This window comes from Camarhynchus parvulus, chromosome 1 (genome assembly GCF_901933205.1).
Source record: "Camarhynchus parvulus chromosome 1, STF_HiC, whole genome shotgun sequence".
Lineage (NCBI taxonomy): Eukaryota > Metazoa > Chordata > Aves > Passeriformes > Thraupidae > Camarhynchus > Camarhynchus parvulus.
In genome coordinates this window covers 71,748,535-71,766,678 of record NC_044571.1, presented here as the reverse complement: position 1 = coordinate 71,766,678, position 18,144 = coordinate 71,748,535, and the positions used below count along the sequence as shown (strand labels likewise).

At 37.4% G+C, this 18,144-nt stretch overlaps 1 protein-coding gene across 1 annotated transcript in view; it reads right to left on the bottom strand.

The window, feature by feature from the left end:
• MICU2 (mitochondrial calcium uptake 2) overlaps window positions 1-18,144 on the bottom strand; it is a 134,889-nt gene that overhangs the window by 58,462 nt on the left and 58,283 nt on the right. The window contains exon 2 of the mRNA XM_030962795.1: window positions 5,316-5,463. Coding sequence (XP_030818655.1) covers window positions 5,316-5,463 — 148 coding nt within the window. The remainder of the gene's footprint in view (window positions 1-5,315; window positions 5,464-18,144) is intronic.

The window sequence follows — 18,144 nt, the reverse complement described above, 5'->3', positions numbered from 1 at the left end:
GACATTTTCAGCAATCAATGTTTATCTTTGCTTTTTTGTTCAGTTCCTTAATAGGAACAGTATTTTCCTTTACTCACAACTCCACTTTAAGCAATGAGTAAACAATGATGACTAAGAAGCTTTGGCTAGAAATGGCTGATTTTGTTTCACTTTCTAAAGTTCGGAAGAGATTAATCTAATGACCTTAAACCATCATGTTTTTTCTTTGGATTTATCTTCACTTTAGCTTCCATCTACCATTGGGCAAGGGGTCATCTTTGTCATGTATACTCAGCTTGTAGAGTTCTTTACTGTGTTTGGGGGGTTTGAGCAACAATGACACATCTGTACTAAAAAACCACTAAATGCAGAGATAGAGAGAAAACAATTTCTTTGCTAACATATTAGAAATTGGAGAGAATTTAATTCAGCTCCCAGCTGTTTCAGTGGCTCCCCATACAACCCTTCGATCCTTATTTCCCATATAAAGCTTCTCTATTTATACAAGATTCAATCTTATTCTTTGACTCTGAACCCCAGATTTTAGATGTGACACTGATGCGTGACTCACATCAGTCTGATTAGCTATTGCCTATGAAATTCAGGTCAAAATGAAGACACTGAAGTACGGGCATCTGAACCCTTGCCAAAGGCAAAAAACTCAAGACCTGAAAATAAAAAGACTGACTCAGCTCATTCCGAAGTGCTCATCTACTGCCTGGTCCCTCTTGGCCCTCCTAACACCACTGACTGCACCAGCACTGACCTCAACTAAGGACAATGGAGAACTCAACTTTTTAGCCACCACAGCCTTGCACTGTGTCCTCTTCTCAGATTCCCTCACAGCCATGGCCACGCTGATGCTGTGACAGGAAGCGACACATCATATCAAGGCTGCAAACACAAAACAACTTCACACCAACTGTGTCCCCACAGAAAGCTTAACCAACTTGAACAACTTCTCCAAGGGAACTTCCAACACACTTATCCTCACTGACAGACAGGACTCTGCCATAGAAATACTGCCTCTGGTATCCTGATACTGTGGAACACAGGAAGATCTCTTTTACTGCAGCTGAATGAATGAAGATGCTACAACACATAAAATCTGGACTAGGCAGATGCAGAAGGATCAAGATCTTTATTTAGCAAGTGTCAATTGTTATCAGACAAGGTAACCCGAAGGTTTGTCTTCTACCTGGAAGAGGAATAATCTTCTCCAGAAAAAAATTAACATAAGCACAGTTCAGATACAATGCATTGTAACATCTTCATTTCCTGAAGGACTTTTGCAGTCCTTTTCGAAGACTAATACAGATTTTTTTGTATGTTCTGCAACAGCACATCAACGGTGGTATTTCCATGGATCTCTAACACAGTATTAGTTGTCTAATCTGGAATATGGACCTAAGTATGCACAACTGTCTAAGATACAAATTTTACATGAAGGGTCTCTCAAAAATGCTCCGTCACTGCAATGAAAATTCAGTGTAAATCAGCAGAATTTTATCCTTCCCATACCTGTGATCTTAAAAAAGCTAGAATTTCTGATGCAACACAGCAAGTTTATATTATTTGTATTAGATATTACTAGACATTGTGAAATATTTTTACATCACAGTAAGAACAGTAACAGGGAACACTTTTTCACTAAACTATCATTGCATCAGGCATGATGATTTACTTGAACATCCCACAGATTACCCAGAAGAATTTGGCTGGTTTTGCAATGGTTTGCCACACATCCCTGTGGTAACAGTTTTAACACAAGATTACATGGCATATAGCCATGAATCCAAAATCCCCAATGGTGCATTTAGAATACACTGAATTAACTGGTAGAAAAAAATGCTGTCATATTAGTTTATCACTGGCACAAATGCTGTGACACACTACCACATCTCATTTACTGTTTGTCACTGTTTATAAAGAGGTGGCTGCTTCCTTTCATAAAATAACTGACAGCAATAGAACAAGGCACATGTTTACAGAGTAACTTCGTGTTGGAAGCACTGCCTCTAAAAGCAAGCAAATTCTTTTTGGACAGTGTCTTTATTCCTTTATAGAACTCTTTGCTTTGTCAAAAGGTCTGTCAGGAGACTCTGCATTTGTTATTAGCTCATCCTCTTCACATGGCAGTACTGTAAATATTTTTCTTCATTTTCACCCTCACAGTAAATAACTTTGAAAGTGTGACTTAATTAACAGGAATGCCAATATTTCACAACTTTTTCCTATTTTAAAGAAAATCAGTAATAGAGAAACCCATGCACCAGGAAATAAATGACCAGAGGTAGTGAACTAAGGTCTACCAGGCAGGGTTCAAGATCACTTATGTTGGATGACAGCTGATATATTTGCAGTACAGTTCATCCGTTTTCTTATCTGGTAAAGCGTTCCATAATAAATTATAATTTATTGCATCTTTTGCAACCTTGTCAAAGGCCACACCTAAGATTTTTGCTTCAGCAATAAACTCCACCCAACTGTAGACAGGAATTCACTTGACAATCTGCACATAGCTAAAATATTTTGGTACATTTTAATGATAGCACCAACAATTCTTCTGGTTTACACAACACCACATTTACTTTCTACTAAATTCGACTATGTTTAAAAACTAACAGGAGATTTCAAAGTAATTCTCCAGTGATAACCACTCATGAGCAAAAAACCCTAAGGCTGGCTGGCCAACGTCTCCTATTCTCAATTCCTATGTGTTCCTCATCCCTCTTTTTGCTTGCCTTCTTCCCTTGTGGGAGTGTTTATCTCTGAACAGGGACAGCTCAACCTCAGCAGTATTTCTTGATGTACATAACTAAACTGCTCATGAGGCTGGCCATGTGTTTCTGCATATTGTCCGTAAAAAGTATAGCAGAAACAAAACTTTAGAACAGCCCTAAGTCTTCCATATTACTATGAACAGCTTTCAATTGCAAAACTCCAAGAAAATATTTATGAAGATGAATGGTTACTGCCAGGGTGCTTCAGATTTTGCTGAGAGGTTTGGGTTTTTTACTTATTAGCAATTAATCAAAAATAGGTAGAGAATAACTAAATCATTACAGGCTGAAAATCAGCATTGTAAGACTCACCATGTGTATGCAGGATCACATGTTAAAATTGCATCTAAGTATGCAGTAAGTGAAGAGCTTTCTAGGATAAGTGGTGTCATACCTTTCTCCTTTCTAAAGGCACTTTCAGGGTGAAAGAGAATTATTTTATTATATAAGCAGAAAGCTTCCAAAATAACTGCTGCTTTGCTATTAAGTTCACTATCTTGACCTACTCTGAATATACCATGACAGACACTTGAGATAGGTCTGTTTATTTTCCTCATATGAAATTCTTTGAAACACAATGAATAAAACCACTTCCTTTAAAATACTTCAAGTGCCATATTTCTCTGCTATCAAAGTCTGTGTCTGTTTGCAGTCACATAAAAATGTAACATTCCAAGCAAGAGAAATCAAGAGAATTGCTTACCACTGTGTTTACGCTACTGGCCAAAAAATCCATACCAATGACAGTTAAAAAAATATTTAGGAATATTAGATTCAAGGGTGAACATTTTTCTATCAAGCATCTATGATGCTACTGCTGCAAGCCTGACCTCAATTTGAAATGCTAAATATGCATTAGAGCAAAGGTTTTTTTCTTGTCATTATTTATTCGCTTCTGTTTAATGCTATTTCCTACTCATATTAGCAAAGCAACTGAAATTAACTTGGCTGCATTACAAATAAATATCATCGCATACCACTTCATTTAAAATCTGCATGTGTACTATTACACTTGGAATAACCAATTAATATGGATGAATGGCTAGAACTGAAAACCACTTATCTCTCTAACCTTGTCTTCAGACACAACTGTCTGAAAATCACCCCTTAAAAACTAAAATTTTCTGTACTCACTGTCTTTCAGGCTGGAAAACTCAAAATAAGTTCCCTTTCAGGTTTTTAACTTAATGACTTAAGTTTTGAGGGGGAACGGAGTCTAACACCCATACAATTAAAAAGCAGCATTTTAAAAATCTCCATGACTCTCAAGGTCATAAAGTTATTCTAAGGATTTATATTCAGCTTTGTGTAATATTAGATGCTGTGTGTCAGCAGTGAATTCATGTATCCTTATCACCTATAGATTTTTGGCAGATACTGGAAAACTTCTTTTATTACCAACAATTCTATCCAATAATAATTGTCCTATTTGACTACTTGCAGCTCTTTTAAACTGCTTTCTGCCCCAGATTTTTGACAGGCTTCAATCAAAGTGCATTCTGGTCTCTTTCTTTCTCCCTGTCTCTCAAACCCTTCACAGGGCCTTGAATTCCTTTCTGGATTTCCAGTTGAATACTCCTAAGTTGCTACAGCATTTGCTGGTAGGTGGGCAGAGCATCCCAGGCTTTGAATAGCTTTTGCTAGACAACATGTTCTCCTGGTCAGCATGTGCACATTGCAGCAAATAACTACTAAATCTGGAATTTCTCCTTCTTTCCCTCAGCAGATGAACTAACAGCATATTTGTCCTCTAAGTGACAATCCTCTCCGGAAACCGGAAAACTTAATCTTTCAAAAGCAAAAAAAAAATCTTGGGAAAACTCTAAAACCCAATTTTCTGGGGAAAAAAGCATATATCATTAAAAACATAACTGTATCATGGAAATAACAGAAGAAGATACAAAGATGAAAGAAGCTTAAGGAATGGGAGAGAATTAATGAAACCAGAAAACCTGCAGAAAAGGACAACAACCTATGCACTTTTTATTTGTGTGCTGTTCCTATCTTCTCCTCAGAAAGTACACTTTTAAAAGTTCTTCTTGAAAAGACACTTGTGATTTTGATTTGTTCTTAACTAGGTTATGTAAAAATCAAAGAAGATTTAAAACCAAAAATGTAGAACTGAATTCTGGGCTCTATTATTCCATTCAACTCATTCCCATCACTGCCTCCTCTAAGAAAAAAGGTCACAGAATTACTTGCTGTTGAAGTGGATAGAAGATAACAGGACCAGGAATGGTATGAACACTATTATAATACACTCATTCTATTTTCTGTGGCGTGTAAGCAATTGAGGAACTACATACTGATCAGTCATGTAAATTATGCAGAGATGTCATCAGCAAGTCACCAGATTTCTAAATCATCAGCCTCACTTCACTTGTGCAAAGAGTAGCAGTGTCTGTGAGAATCCATATGGGCAACATTTAAAAATTGGCTTCTGCTGATTTATGTAACATAAAGGATCTTATCTCAGTGATTTGCAAATGACATCTCTAAGGGGACCAGCAAGATTCTTTCCTTCACAAATACAATGACAAGAAAAAAACTTACGTTCAACTTGATCGAACATTACTGAGAACAAGAAATCTCTTGGTGTCATGTAATATTCTCCTTCATATTCCAACGATGCAAAATGCATGAAGCGGTGCTTTCGAAGAGACAGCCTTTCATCCACATCTGCATGAATGATATCTTCCTTCTGAAAAAGAAAAAAAGTCCACTGCATTTGTAGACCAAAGATGTAATTAGAAAAACCTTATACCCAATCTTGATCAACCTCAGTATTTTGTGGGTAGCCACCACAAAAAGCTACCAGCAATAAAAGCTTTTACGGCACAGTCTTAAAGAAAGGCACGCTTATATGATAGTCAAAGTATTTTTTGGCTTCACTGAGAGCACGTGAGCCAAATTAACGGCTGGATGTCACCAAAGGTTGATCCTGCTTCCCACTCCCCTGCTCTCAGCCATGTCTTCTTGCACCCCCTTGTTAGCCAGCTCTGCTACTTGGGCTCTTGCTGAGCCAAATTCAGCTTGCTAACTCAACAAAAACCTAAACCCACCAAATAGTAAATAGTATTTCACAAGGTTTGCTGGCTGGCTCAGCAAAGGCTGAAATGTGCTGAGTATCCATGCAAATGAGCCATTCCTGAAGTCAATTTTTGAACTGTGAAGCAACTCCTAAGATGGGAGAATAATGATGTTCTAGTTTAAATATGGGCCTGTCTTTCAGAGAAGTCAAAAAATGGGAAAAGCAATGAAAACACTAACAAGAGAGTCAGAGATCATACCATCAAACCCAAAGATTCAACTGATCAAGCAAACAAAAAAATCTCCAACTTCACTCTCTCCTCATTAATATTGAGAGACTCAGGATGAAAATCATAAGAGTTGACAATACTCTGATGAGTAGCATCAGCACTTACTGGCAGCAAAGGAGGACAAAGACCCAGTGAAACAGAGATATTTATACTTTAGGATTTCAGAGATGGTGACAACAGGAAAACAAGTAACTCTAAGATTCAGAACACACACTGTGTGCATTTGAACATTAATCATGGAACAATTACCATCACACATTATATTATACATTATTGTATTTCTAAATAGAAGGCTTCAACTTGCCATTTAATCCCATGCCTTGCAGCTCTGTGTTAGCATTAAGGACTTGTTAAAGTATTTCACTGAAGGACAGGCTACAAGCACCTGTTACAGTCAATCTGAGTTTTCCCTTGTAGCATGTTTGTTTGCCTCAAACATCAGCTTTCAATGAAGGGTGAGAGGGAACCAACAACAAGAAAAAAACAGTACTCATAATTTAAATTTAAAACAGTCATATTCTGATATATAAGGAAAATATGGGCTAACTCTAAGTATTTGAAGCCAAGACTTGCTTTGGTTTAGACAGAACTGCTTTAAGCTTCTCATAGTATAGAGCTCTATCATGGCCTACAACCCAAGTGCACTGCTGCTGTTCAGACCTGCATGTTCTGGAAAATGCTGCTTAAAACCAAATCAAATGTAGCAACAAATGTAGCTTTATTCTTTTTAAAACTTTAGGGGACAAGTGACTCCATAATTGCTTAGTTAACAAGACTCAACAAATGCTGCAAATCTCAAATGAATATTTCATGGTTGCTGGGTATTAACATGCTGCATTCTTATTAAAATTACATCCTTCTTGCAGTAACAAAAGCAATTTTTCCCCAATGGCAATTTTTTAAAAGAAGTGCAAAATGGTTTCACAGCTGTCCTTCAACCAAAATTATGTAATGAAAAGCAATCTTTCTGCATAAATAAAAAAAAAAGTTTAGACAAGAAGTAAAAAGCAATTTCTACATGGTCAAACCAACTAGATTTTCAAGTTTCTTAAGTCTTCCAGTATTTATCTGAATTCTGTCTAAAGCTAAATTTGTTACTGATAACAGAACACTGAATTTCAGCAGTCAACATTTTAAACTGAAATACATGGGTAACAGTTTTGGTCACCACCATATAAGAAAGGTATTAAACTGTTAAGAGAGAGTCCAAAGGAGGGCAGCAAAGATGGAGAAGGGCCTTGAGGAAAAGTCGTATGTGGAGCGGCTTAGGTCACTTGGTCTGTTCAGCCTGGAGAAGAGAAGACTGAGGGGAAACTTCATTGCAGTCTGCAGCTTTCTTGTGAAGGGGAGAGGAGGGGCAGACACCGATCTGTTCTCTGTGGTGCCAGTGACAGGACCCAAGGGAATGGCCTGAAGCTGTGCCAGGGGAGGTTTAGGTTGGGTATTAGGAGAAGGTTCTTCACCCAGAGGGCGGCTGGGCACTGGAACAGGCTCCCCAGGGAAGTGGTCACAGCACCAGCCTGGCAGAGTTCAAGGATCATTTGGACGGTGTGCTCAGGCCCATGGTGTGACTCTTGGGGTGTCCTGTGAAGGGACAGGAGTTAGCTTTGATGATCCTGATGGATCCCTTCAAACTCAGCATGTTCTGTGATTCTGTGTCCACATGTTCAGATATTAACTCTGAAGGGTGCCTTGTATTTGGAAAGGAACCTATTCCCATCAGAATTACAATAACATGTGATTGTGGACTCATCAAACCCCTTTCTTTTTGTGAAACTGGCATCCCTGATTTGCAAAACAGTCACGGCTAACTTCTTATGAACATCGGCTTCAAAACTAGTACAAATGAGAACTAAACAGGATGAAATAAATCAACTGTGCCATCTCCTACTTTTTTTCCTAAGCTTTTGCAAAATTCCTGACATCCTGTCACTATTAAAGAAATTTGTCATCTGCAAAGAACACCCTTCAGGACATGAGCATGAGCTCAGCTAGAGCAGCTACCACCTCATTTAAAAGCTGTATCCCTCCCTCTCACTCACTATTATTTTCTTCACCAATACGTATCTCTCCAAGTCCTCAATGAGCAGGGATGCCAGACCCACCAAAGACAGCTGGTAAGGGATAGAAATACATGGGAAGAAGTTGGAAGCTCATGTTTTTTGAAAAAAAACCAAAAAACCAACTTATAAGCATAACTCCCATTTGTTCTTAGAAGAGATAAATGTCTGAATAACTATTCTAATCATTATTCCAAGTGCCGAACCAAAGATTAAATAAAAATTATGTTTTGAAGAAAAGGCTGATTCAATCACTTAAAATTAATATTGATCTTCTTTTGAAGTACCAATCTAATGAGTGCAGAGGGGAGCAAGTTCTCTCTTCACAATTCAGTATCCTTCCCACTTCAATTAAATCCTGACTAATTTCTAAGTAGTTTTTCCTGAGTCATTCAATGAGTCCTTCAGATAAAAAAGATTTGACATTCCTGACATTTTAAAAAACTGTGAAAGCTCATTTTGCTCATAAAAATGCATGTATTGGGCAGAAAGCAGAGTTTTACTCTTTTATTCCACAAAATGAGTTCCAAGTAAAGACAGGTATACTGTAAAAAATAATTATGTAAGAAATAATTATGTATTTAAGACTGAACCTCAGATATTAAGGCATCTGTAATCTAACACCTAAGCAGTTTCGAACAGTGCAAGCTCAAGGCAAGTTGGATACAAAAATTTAAATTTCTGAGGCACAATGGGTGAGAAGAATCTATTACTACTACCACAAGATTCTTGTAAGCGTAGTTTAAAATAACTCTGGGATTGACTTGGGCTTATTTCTGCCTCTAACAGTGCCATACAGGAGAAATCCAACCACAAAGCGCTACATGGCTTTAATGGTAGGGCTTGGGCTGAAATTCCACTCTCAGCTTGTTCTTCTGTGTGTGGGTCCAGCTTGGGCTTCAAACACTGGGTGTTCCCACATGCTCCAGAGCACTCCCACAATCAAGAGAATTGAGAATGAAATTTCAGCTTTAACTTGGAATTTAGTCGCCTTTGTGGTTTTATGTCAAGCCTCCAGTGCCAATTTCAGAATGTGCATGGTAAAGCTGTGATAGCTGATGGTAAATTAGAATTGAATGACATGAAAAGGGCTCCAGGAGGATGCTGCGCAGGTGACATGGCAATCGATCAGGAGCTGACCAGCCACTGACATCTACAAGCAATACCAAAGACTGTGGTTTTTTTTCCCAGCTTCCTGCACAGAGAAATGCCTAAGGGCAACAACATTATTTCAAACAATTAATTTTCGTGTTGATATGATTAATCTGTTTATCAGTCTTGTAAACTTAAGATGCTATTAAAGAATTCATGGTGTTCATTGTGTTCAATCTTTGGCTTGTGGTTTTGTGTTTGTTTTTTTTTTTAAATTCTTTTTTAAATAAATTAAATATAAATGAAGGATTACATAAATAAAACTTTGATAACCCTTACCTGTGTTTACCTGTGTTTTTAGTGACACTGCTGATCACTGTGATGTGATTTTTGGTAACACTAATTCTGTATCTATTAAAAATCTAAGTCATTCTTAAATACAAACTCAAATATATGCTGCTGATTATCCAAGAGAAATTATTTTAAAATATCATATGCATTTATCTCTCCCTTCAATTTAAAATTATGCCTTCCCCTCTAATTAATTTTACTTTTTGTCCCTTTGCACAGCATTTGGTGTTTTAATGCACCTGTGCCTTTCAAGTTTTCTATCTTAATATTTTCTGCTCATAAAATAGAATACACTTTCAAGTTAATTTTTTCCAATATAATTGTTTTTCTTTACTCCTTTCCATACAATCTACTTATTTTATCTCTTTGTATCCTTTCACTGCCTTTCTTTCTTCTATTATCTACATACCTTCCTTCATTTTTCCTTTGGAAAAACAAAATTAAGATTTTTTTTTCCCCCTCATCTGAAAAGAGGATCAATATTTTTTTCTTCTCCTAATCTGAAAGAATTAATTTGTTACACTCATTTTACCTGCTACAAGTATAACTAAACCAATGTCTGCATGTAATTAAAATCAAGTTGGTGCCAGCCAGATCTCTGGGAGCCTCAGGTTTGGAGCCATTAATTCACACTAGATCTACAGAAGGATTTAGCAACTCTGCATCAAATTTCTGTACAACCGATGAAAACGTTGCACTTAACTAGTGTCATTATTGTATCTCAATTTCAATGCAATCCATTTTGCAATGATCAAAATAACAAAAAATGTAACTTAAACTTCAACTCTGCTGCACATGTTAACATAGCCAGCATGCATGCTGAATGCACAGAGGAATAATGCTCAGAGCTTAATGTTTCAAAGTTTCATATGATGCAATAAATGACAGATGAAAAAGAGTTTTGACAAGAAATCCATTTGACAGAAATACGTGACTTACAGAGAGCTTAAAATCATAATATTTAAGAAAGTTTGTATAAGTATGTGCAAAAGTAGTTGGTACTTTTACAATAAAGAAAGTGAGCCATGTCTTGATCAAATGCACAGTTACTGAAACCAACACCAAGTTAAAGAATTAAGATCAGAACCAGAATGTTCTGATGATGTGAATTGATCTGTATTACTTTTTAAAATGTTATGTTTTCTGAGCTTGCAAATCAAACTTAGCCTGGACACGAATTAAGCTTGGGGAGGGGGGGGGAGCACAGGGGTAAAGCACAGAACTTGTACAGAGAATATATTTCTCTGGAAATCAATTCCAAATTCCAAGTATTTGAGTGACTGAAACTGAACAAGCAACAGGATTTCTAAAAGCTCTAACAGTCATGAAATCCCTAAATATGAAAAGGGCAAGAGATTAAAAATACCTTCTCAGGAGCTACTTCTGAGACAGAGAACAGCCTGCTAAAGTAAGGACAAGTCTCGTGTCTGGGTGCTCTTAACGGCTGTATATAAACACTTGAAAATTAGAAGAAGCCCTTTCTATGCACTAACAGGTGCCACTCCCCTCCTTTCTTTCAAATAGCTGCTCAGTCAGTTCTGCTGGGCTGGTACTAATTAGTGACGGTTATGTTTGAAGCAGCAGCTGAGGAGTTTATTAGCATCTAAACTCCTGCCATTTCTGGTTTTAATTTTTCTCTCCCTCCCCTTGCATTTCACTGAGTTCAGACTAAATTGTGCACACAGAGCAGATCTTCTGTTACCAGCACCCACACCAAATGGAGAATTAACTCAAACATGAGGATAATAGAGAAAACAGTCTCAGTTTATAAGGGTTTTTAATTTCAGCATTTAATTCTAGAATTTATACCTTACCAGAGCTCATTTTTAAACACAAGCTTAAAACAAAGTAGGAAACTAGCACATTTCCCCTAACAGAATATAAGAAAGGCAGATAAGGTACCCAAGCTCTAACAAGCCGGGGAACCAGTTAATTAATTTAACAAACCATACATTTTCACCTCTACTTGCAAGTTATCACACCAGCCTCCTTACACATTCCCCTACTGAGGCTGACACACCACTCAAACACACTGGTGCAGAATACATACAGAGTGGCAGGGGGACCACATTGATGTCTCAAAGGCAACACACCCAGGAAACGTGTCCTTACAACTTTCTGGGAGAGCTCATTACATTGTATTTGACAGTCAATAGACTGGGTGAAAAATGTGTCACATCTACTTCTCACTGATCTTTCTCAGTCAATCACTTCACATTAAAGGTCAGTTAAAATGTGAAGACACAAATACATTTATCTTTAAAAATAAGAGGAGCAGGATATTTTTGAAAGATACTATGTGTGGATGCATAAACAACAAACATTGTGTACTGTCTGAAAGATACTGTATGTGGTGCTTTATTGGGTGCCTTTAAAAACATAGAATCATAGAACAGATTGAGTGGGAAGGGACCATATAATCATCTAGTTCCAATCCCCAGTCATGGGCAGAACCACCTCCCACTAGACCAGGTTGCTCTAAGCCTCATCCAGCCCACCCATGAACATTTCCAGGGAAGGAGCATCCACAGCTTCTCTGGACAACCTGCTTCACCACCCTCACAGCAAAGAATTGCCTCTTAATATCTACTCTAAATCTGCCCTCTTTCATTTTAGAACCATCACCCCTTGTCACATGCCCTTGTAAAAAGTCCCTCTCCAGCTGCTTCATAGGAGAAGTGCTCCAGCACTTCGATCATCTTTGTACCCCTCCACTGGAGTCACTCCAGCAGGTCCATGTCCTTCTTACATTGGAGGCCCCAGAGATGGATGCAACTCTTCACATGGGGTCTCATGAGAGAGTGAAGGGGCAGAAATCCTTGACCTGCTGATCAAGCTTGGTTTGAAATGCCATAATATCTTTATTTTATCTCTTTCTTCTCAATTCAAATGATGTATGGAGTGTCTCTCCGCACACCTTCCCAGAAGGAGCTGGGAAAGCCTCTAAGCCATCTGATTTTGCTTACCCTGAGCTTGCAGATCTTTGGGATTTTCAAGCTGATAGGACTTTACCTCGTAAGTGTACTTTTGCTGCAGAAGGAAACCATATGCCCTTTCAAATAACTGCTCGCTTTGATTGGGTAACTCAGACAGAGGCTGTACTTCATCTGTTCTGAACTACATCAAGAGATAATCCATTTATTACATGAGATTCAGTTTTAACTGCATACCCTTGAGAATGGGACTATATATGCCTGAGTCTGAGAAGTGCAACTGCAAACTGTTGGAAGTTTTGCAGTTCAACTCATGCCAGCTGCTTGGTGACATATATTTACCTGATAATTTATAGCTTTAAAAGGTTTTTACTGTCATAGTGATTGGTCCTGCAACAACCGTACAGACAGGGAAAAAAGTTAACTGCTTTAATAGTAGGTGGCTGAATGCTAGATAACTTTTGTTCTGAACAAGACAAATTCTGGACTCAGTGCTCATACAGAAGAATTTAAAGGAGTAAATATTTAATGCTGGATGTAGTGACCTAGGCAGAAGAACCTAAGGGAAGGCATGTTTAAAACCTAGACCGGGAGAAGATGACAAAAAGAGGAGGCAACTTTCCAATAGGTAAACAAAACAGTACAGACTCAAGTTTGAAGAGGTGAAACTCTGAGGATAAGGGAGCTAGACTTGATGCAGCAGTCAAGTTACATAGTAAAAAGCAAAGTGGTATTTTCAAGGTTTTTTTTTTTTTGTAATTAAACAAATGTATTGCATTAGTATGTAAAAATGGTTGTGAATATTTAAATATATCCATGTTCATCTATGAATAAAAGGGACTAGAAACAAAATGGCTATTCTAATCTCTGTAATGAGCAAGAAGTGGTAAATACAATGGAATGGGAACTAAGATAGTAGGAAGTTTAGTGATAATTGGAGAAAAAAAAAGAACAGAAATATACCAGAATTTGTCTAACAAACTTTTTAAAACAACTCCAGAGTGCCTCTGTCAATGGTTACATACACTTTCAAGAGTTCTGTATGCCTCTGTCAACGGTTACATACACTTTCAAGAGTTCAAGAGTTCTAGGTTTGCAACAATGGGCCAAAAGTATTCCTTCAAAGTTGTTCCACCAGCATGATATTTTACACACAGAGTATGTGCTTCAAGGGAAACACGGTGAAAGAAACTGCCTCTCTCTCATCAGAGACACGCCACTTCTGTGTTTTTGAAACACATTTCAGAATATCCATCTTGTTTAAGCACTATTCTTAACGTGTTTGCACATCCAAAATGTTTTAAGCAGTGGCTGATGGCACAGTGCCTCCAACAAGAGTAGATGAAGAAGAGCCTTGGATTGCTGTATCACTCCCTGAAACATGATGTATGCCAATATAATTACGCAAATCCTGTTAATTCTTAACCTAGGTACTTCGTACTTGCTCTGCCACGGAATTTTCATCATGACACTGAGACAGCATTACAAGAAATACACTCAGTGCTGCAGTTGCCAAACAGGCTACCACGGTACTGATCAAAACCAACCCTGCAGCAGCAGAACCTATGGATTTAAAACCACTTCTCTACCAAAGACAAGCTCCCCCCAAGTGGAAATACCCTGTGACTTCATCTTCCTGGACTAAGAGCTATGTTTCTGTATAGAAAAGTAAACAGAACTCAAACCAAACCCAGCAGAAGATGTACATAAGGCCTAAAAACACTTATACGACACTATCGAAGAATGAAAAAAAATCAGAATCTTAAATATCCAACTATAATATATGCTATCTGCCATCAGTTTCTGTAAATGAGTGCTTCTATTTAGCCAATCTGCAAAGACTTTAAAAGAAACTTGTAGCTATTATGAATTCATCCAAATTTCAGTGTTTCCCTTTTGGAAGGGTCTGAAAACTCAGTTTAAAAATGTGATGATTCTTGGAAGAAAGTTCTGCTGGCTCAGCTGAGACAGAAGCCTTTAGTTAATTCTTCATGCAAAGCATGGTCTACAGGGTTCTGCTTTAAGGCTCTTGTTTTAATCCACACATGTATTTAACAGTGTTACAAGTCACTGTGCATTATACCAGCGAGCACACCAGTTGTACACACTCTTAGGATGGCTTTCTACAGCAAAACCACATAAAACTCAGTAAATACTGGTAAAAGAATTACAAGTTTTACAGTTTGTGGTTTGTGGGGTTTTTTTAAATAAAAAACAAGCAAAAAACACCCAGCTCCCCAATAAAATTAAAACACAACAAAAGAGGCCATTGTAACTACACAAGCATTTCTTAGAAATATTCTGAAATTTAGGAAAAAAAATCACTGTCTAAAATGAAGAAGACCCCAAATAGTAGGCAATACTCAAAACACACAAGTCCTGAAGAAAAAATATCTAAGAATCCTAGATGTGGCAGATTGCTGGAAAGACAGGAAAACTGTGCTCAGAAACTGTCAGAATCCCCTTCTGTGATAATGTGAACATTACAGAGCTAACCACATTACTCCTTCCCCCAGAAGCTTGAAAACTCTCTGGAAGTGTGTGAGGGGGAAGTTAAGTTTTCTAAGCTTTTCTCCAGCCCTTTTATTAAAAAAATCTTTCAAGATAAAGACACACACAAATTCAAGGGGAAAAAACCCCAAAACGAAAGAAGGACGGATCTATACACTCAAGGTTCTTCTGCATAAAGAACCGAATTGAAAACAAAAGGAATCCCTACCTGAAAGTCACAATATACTTTTTACTCTTCAAGAACTCTATCTGATTTTACCCCCATTATTAGCTATGCTATACCAAGATATTTTCTCAGTTCTCAGAGAGTCTGGTACTTAAAGAGGTGCCGTAAGTGAAGGGGAGTTAACTGATTAGGTTGCCATAGAAAAGACTACCACCACCAACCCTCCTAAAGCATTCAACAGCAGCTGGGAAGTGTGAAATTCTTCACTTTATTTCAGTGAACTCACACTGTTAGATAAAACTTCCAGAGTAGCAAATTAATCAGAGAATAACAACTTGTAAAGAAAAGAAAATAGAATATCTTTAAAGCTTTTCTTTCTGTCTTTTTTCCTCCTTTATTTATTAAACATTTAGTCACACAAATGAAAAATGGTTAACAAGTTAAGCTCTTTAGAAGAGTGGTCAGAGCTATGCTCAGAGGATTTAGCAGGTCCCAGGAGGTACCAAAACAAATATCCATATGTCCTGTAAGATTAATACAACAATAACAACAAAGTCATTGCAACCACAAGAAATGTTTATATTGCAATTAAGTTGTAAAATTATATTTATTTCTCCATAAAGCTGCTGACTTCCCTTCTAAACAAATGATTTGTTTTCTGTAGGAGTCACTGATCTTGTGACAATGTCATGTGTAAAACCTGAATGTCTTAAAACTCACTATATTTTCCAATGGCTTAGGCATATTTTTCATAGACTTGCTTATTTTTTTAAACTTTCTACCTATGCAGAATTTTTCTTCTACAGCATTTCCATTTGATACAGAAATTATATATGGAAAGTCTGGATGAAAAGAGACAGCTAAAGCAGTTCCACTGCACCACTTGTTCAGAAAAACAGAAGCCACAGTGAAAGTTTTATCTAAAACTAATAATAATTCATTTACTAGTGAAATATTTTCATCAACATTAGTTTGTAAAAAATTCACAATAAATTCAAAATATTTGGAAAAATAACTCAGAAATTTAGAATTTCCCCCATTCAAAAGAACATACTTACTTTGATCTAAGCATACATTATTTAATCAAAGAATTTGTGTAATAGTTGAAGTTTTCAATAGATTGCAAAATGCATCACAGACAAAACTGGCAAGGATAATCTTCAAAGTTCTAGTACATTGCTGTGTAGATCAGAATATTTAAAATCAGCTTCTGACAGCCCCTAATATAATATCCACAGGGAGCTAAACAGATGAGATATAGTTACAGGCACCAGCAGAAGGTAACAAAAGTTTGAATTCATTAAATAAATTAAATTTACACACACACTGTATTTGCAAAGAGGTCTTACTACCTTTAAACTGGACAGCAAGGAGACGATTGTTCAGAACACTAGATTTACGTCAGAGAAATTCAAAAGGTCACTTTTCCATTTAGAATTATCAAGAGTTATCCTAAAAGTATCCGACTCTGTGAATAGAGTAACACTGACAAATATTTATTTTAATTGGAGCTATTAGAGAGTGTAAAACCAGTGTATTCCTGATAACAGCAGAGTTGTATTGACCCTTCATTTTTTTACCAGTGTTTATAAATTCCATTCTCTAATTCTGTACTTCTCTTCTATAATGAAAGTTCAAGTATGTTTTCTCAATCCTCCCTTCAAAGTCCATCACTGCTGCACCCTCAGTGAGACTGCAAGGTCACAACCTGCACCAAAATTCTCTTCTCTGCAGCATCTGAATCTAGGAAAACCCCGTACCTAGTGGGTCATCCACTTCTCTGTGCTACATTCCTCTGTGCCAGAGATAAAGTTGTTTTCAGCCATCCTGGCTGCACCTTAAACAGCTTTTGCAGAGGTTGTAGTACCACTTAAACAGGTCAGCAAGCATGTGCTGATTTTCTTTTTCAAGACCTCCACAGTTATCAGTGTTGATTCATTTATCAAATCTGCCATATTCTTGGAAGCAGACTGTGCTATTAGCACAAACCTTACATTTCTTTGGGAGGTCCAAAACGCTATCTGATGCAATTCTCTCTTCTTCTCTTCAAAATTTTTAAGATTATCTTTATCTCAGACTTCTCTAGTGAAATAGTTTGACTGTGACATTTAATTCAAGAAGGATGAAATCATGTAAAACCCAGACTGAGCCAAATAAATGCTTTGTTCAAACTCTTTTCTCTTGTCAAAAAATGATTTCTCAGACATCCTAAGACTTCAGCTATGTGCACATTTTTTCAAGAGAGACTGTCCATTTGTAAATGTTTACAACACTAACTAAAAGTAATACATGTTAGTTTTCTCCTACTCTGCTGGAGAAGGTTCACTAGCCACCAGAATAATTTAAGGTCCGAAAGCACAAATGGATGACTTGATTTCTAGCTGATACTAATCATCAAGCACAGACCACAGGTTCATTCTGGGAGCAACACTGAAGGCACTGGAGAGATGAGCAGAAACCAGTTACAAGATGGTTCTCACTGTGTTTAGGAAAATCCTTGTTCATTTTGAAAGACAATGAAAGAGAAATGTATATTTTTTAGGTCTCCACTGCATCTAGGGCATGGGCTCTATCAAGCTCAAACTCTCCTTGCCATCATGTCCATAGAGGCACGTAGCCTTTGGGGAGCCCCTGCAGTGAAAAACAGGGCCCCAGGGCACCCCTTACTGCCAAGAGGCATATTCATTTAAGGCAATTACACTGATATCCTGCTTCTAACTGCAGAAAAAGTGCCTTAGCATCCCTTTGCCCAAGGCTCCATAGCCTTTACTTGGCAGTCAATTTTGTGACCTGTTAGCAGATCTACAGATTTCAAAAGCACTTCTACTCAGAAAAGCAAGTAAATGCTCACATACACTGTGAGACTTACACTCATATTCAGAACTGAACTTGTGCACGTATCTAGTCCTATCTTGAAAGTATTTGGAAAACATTTAAGGTTGAATTAGG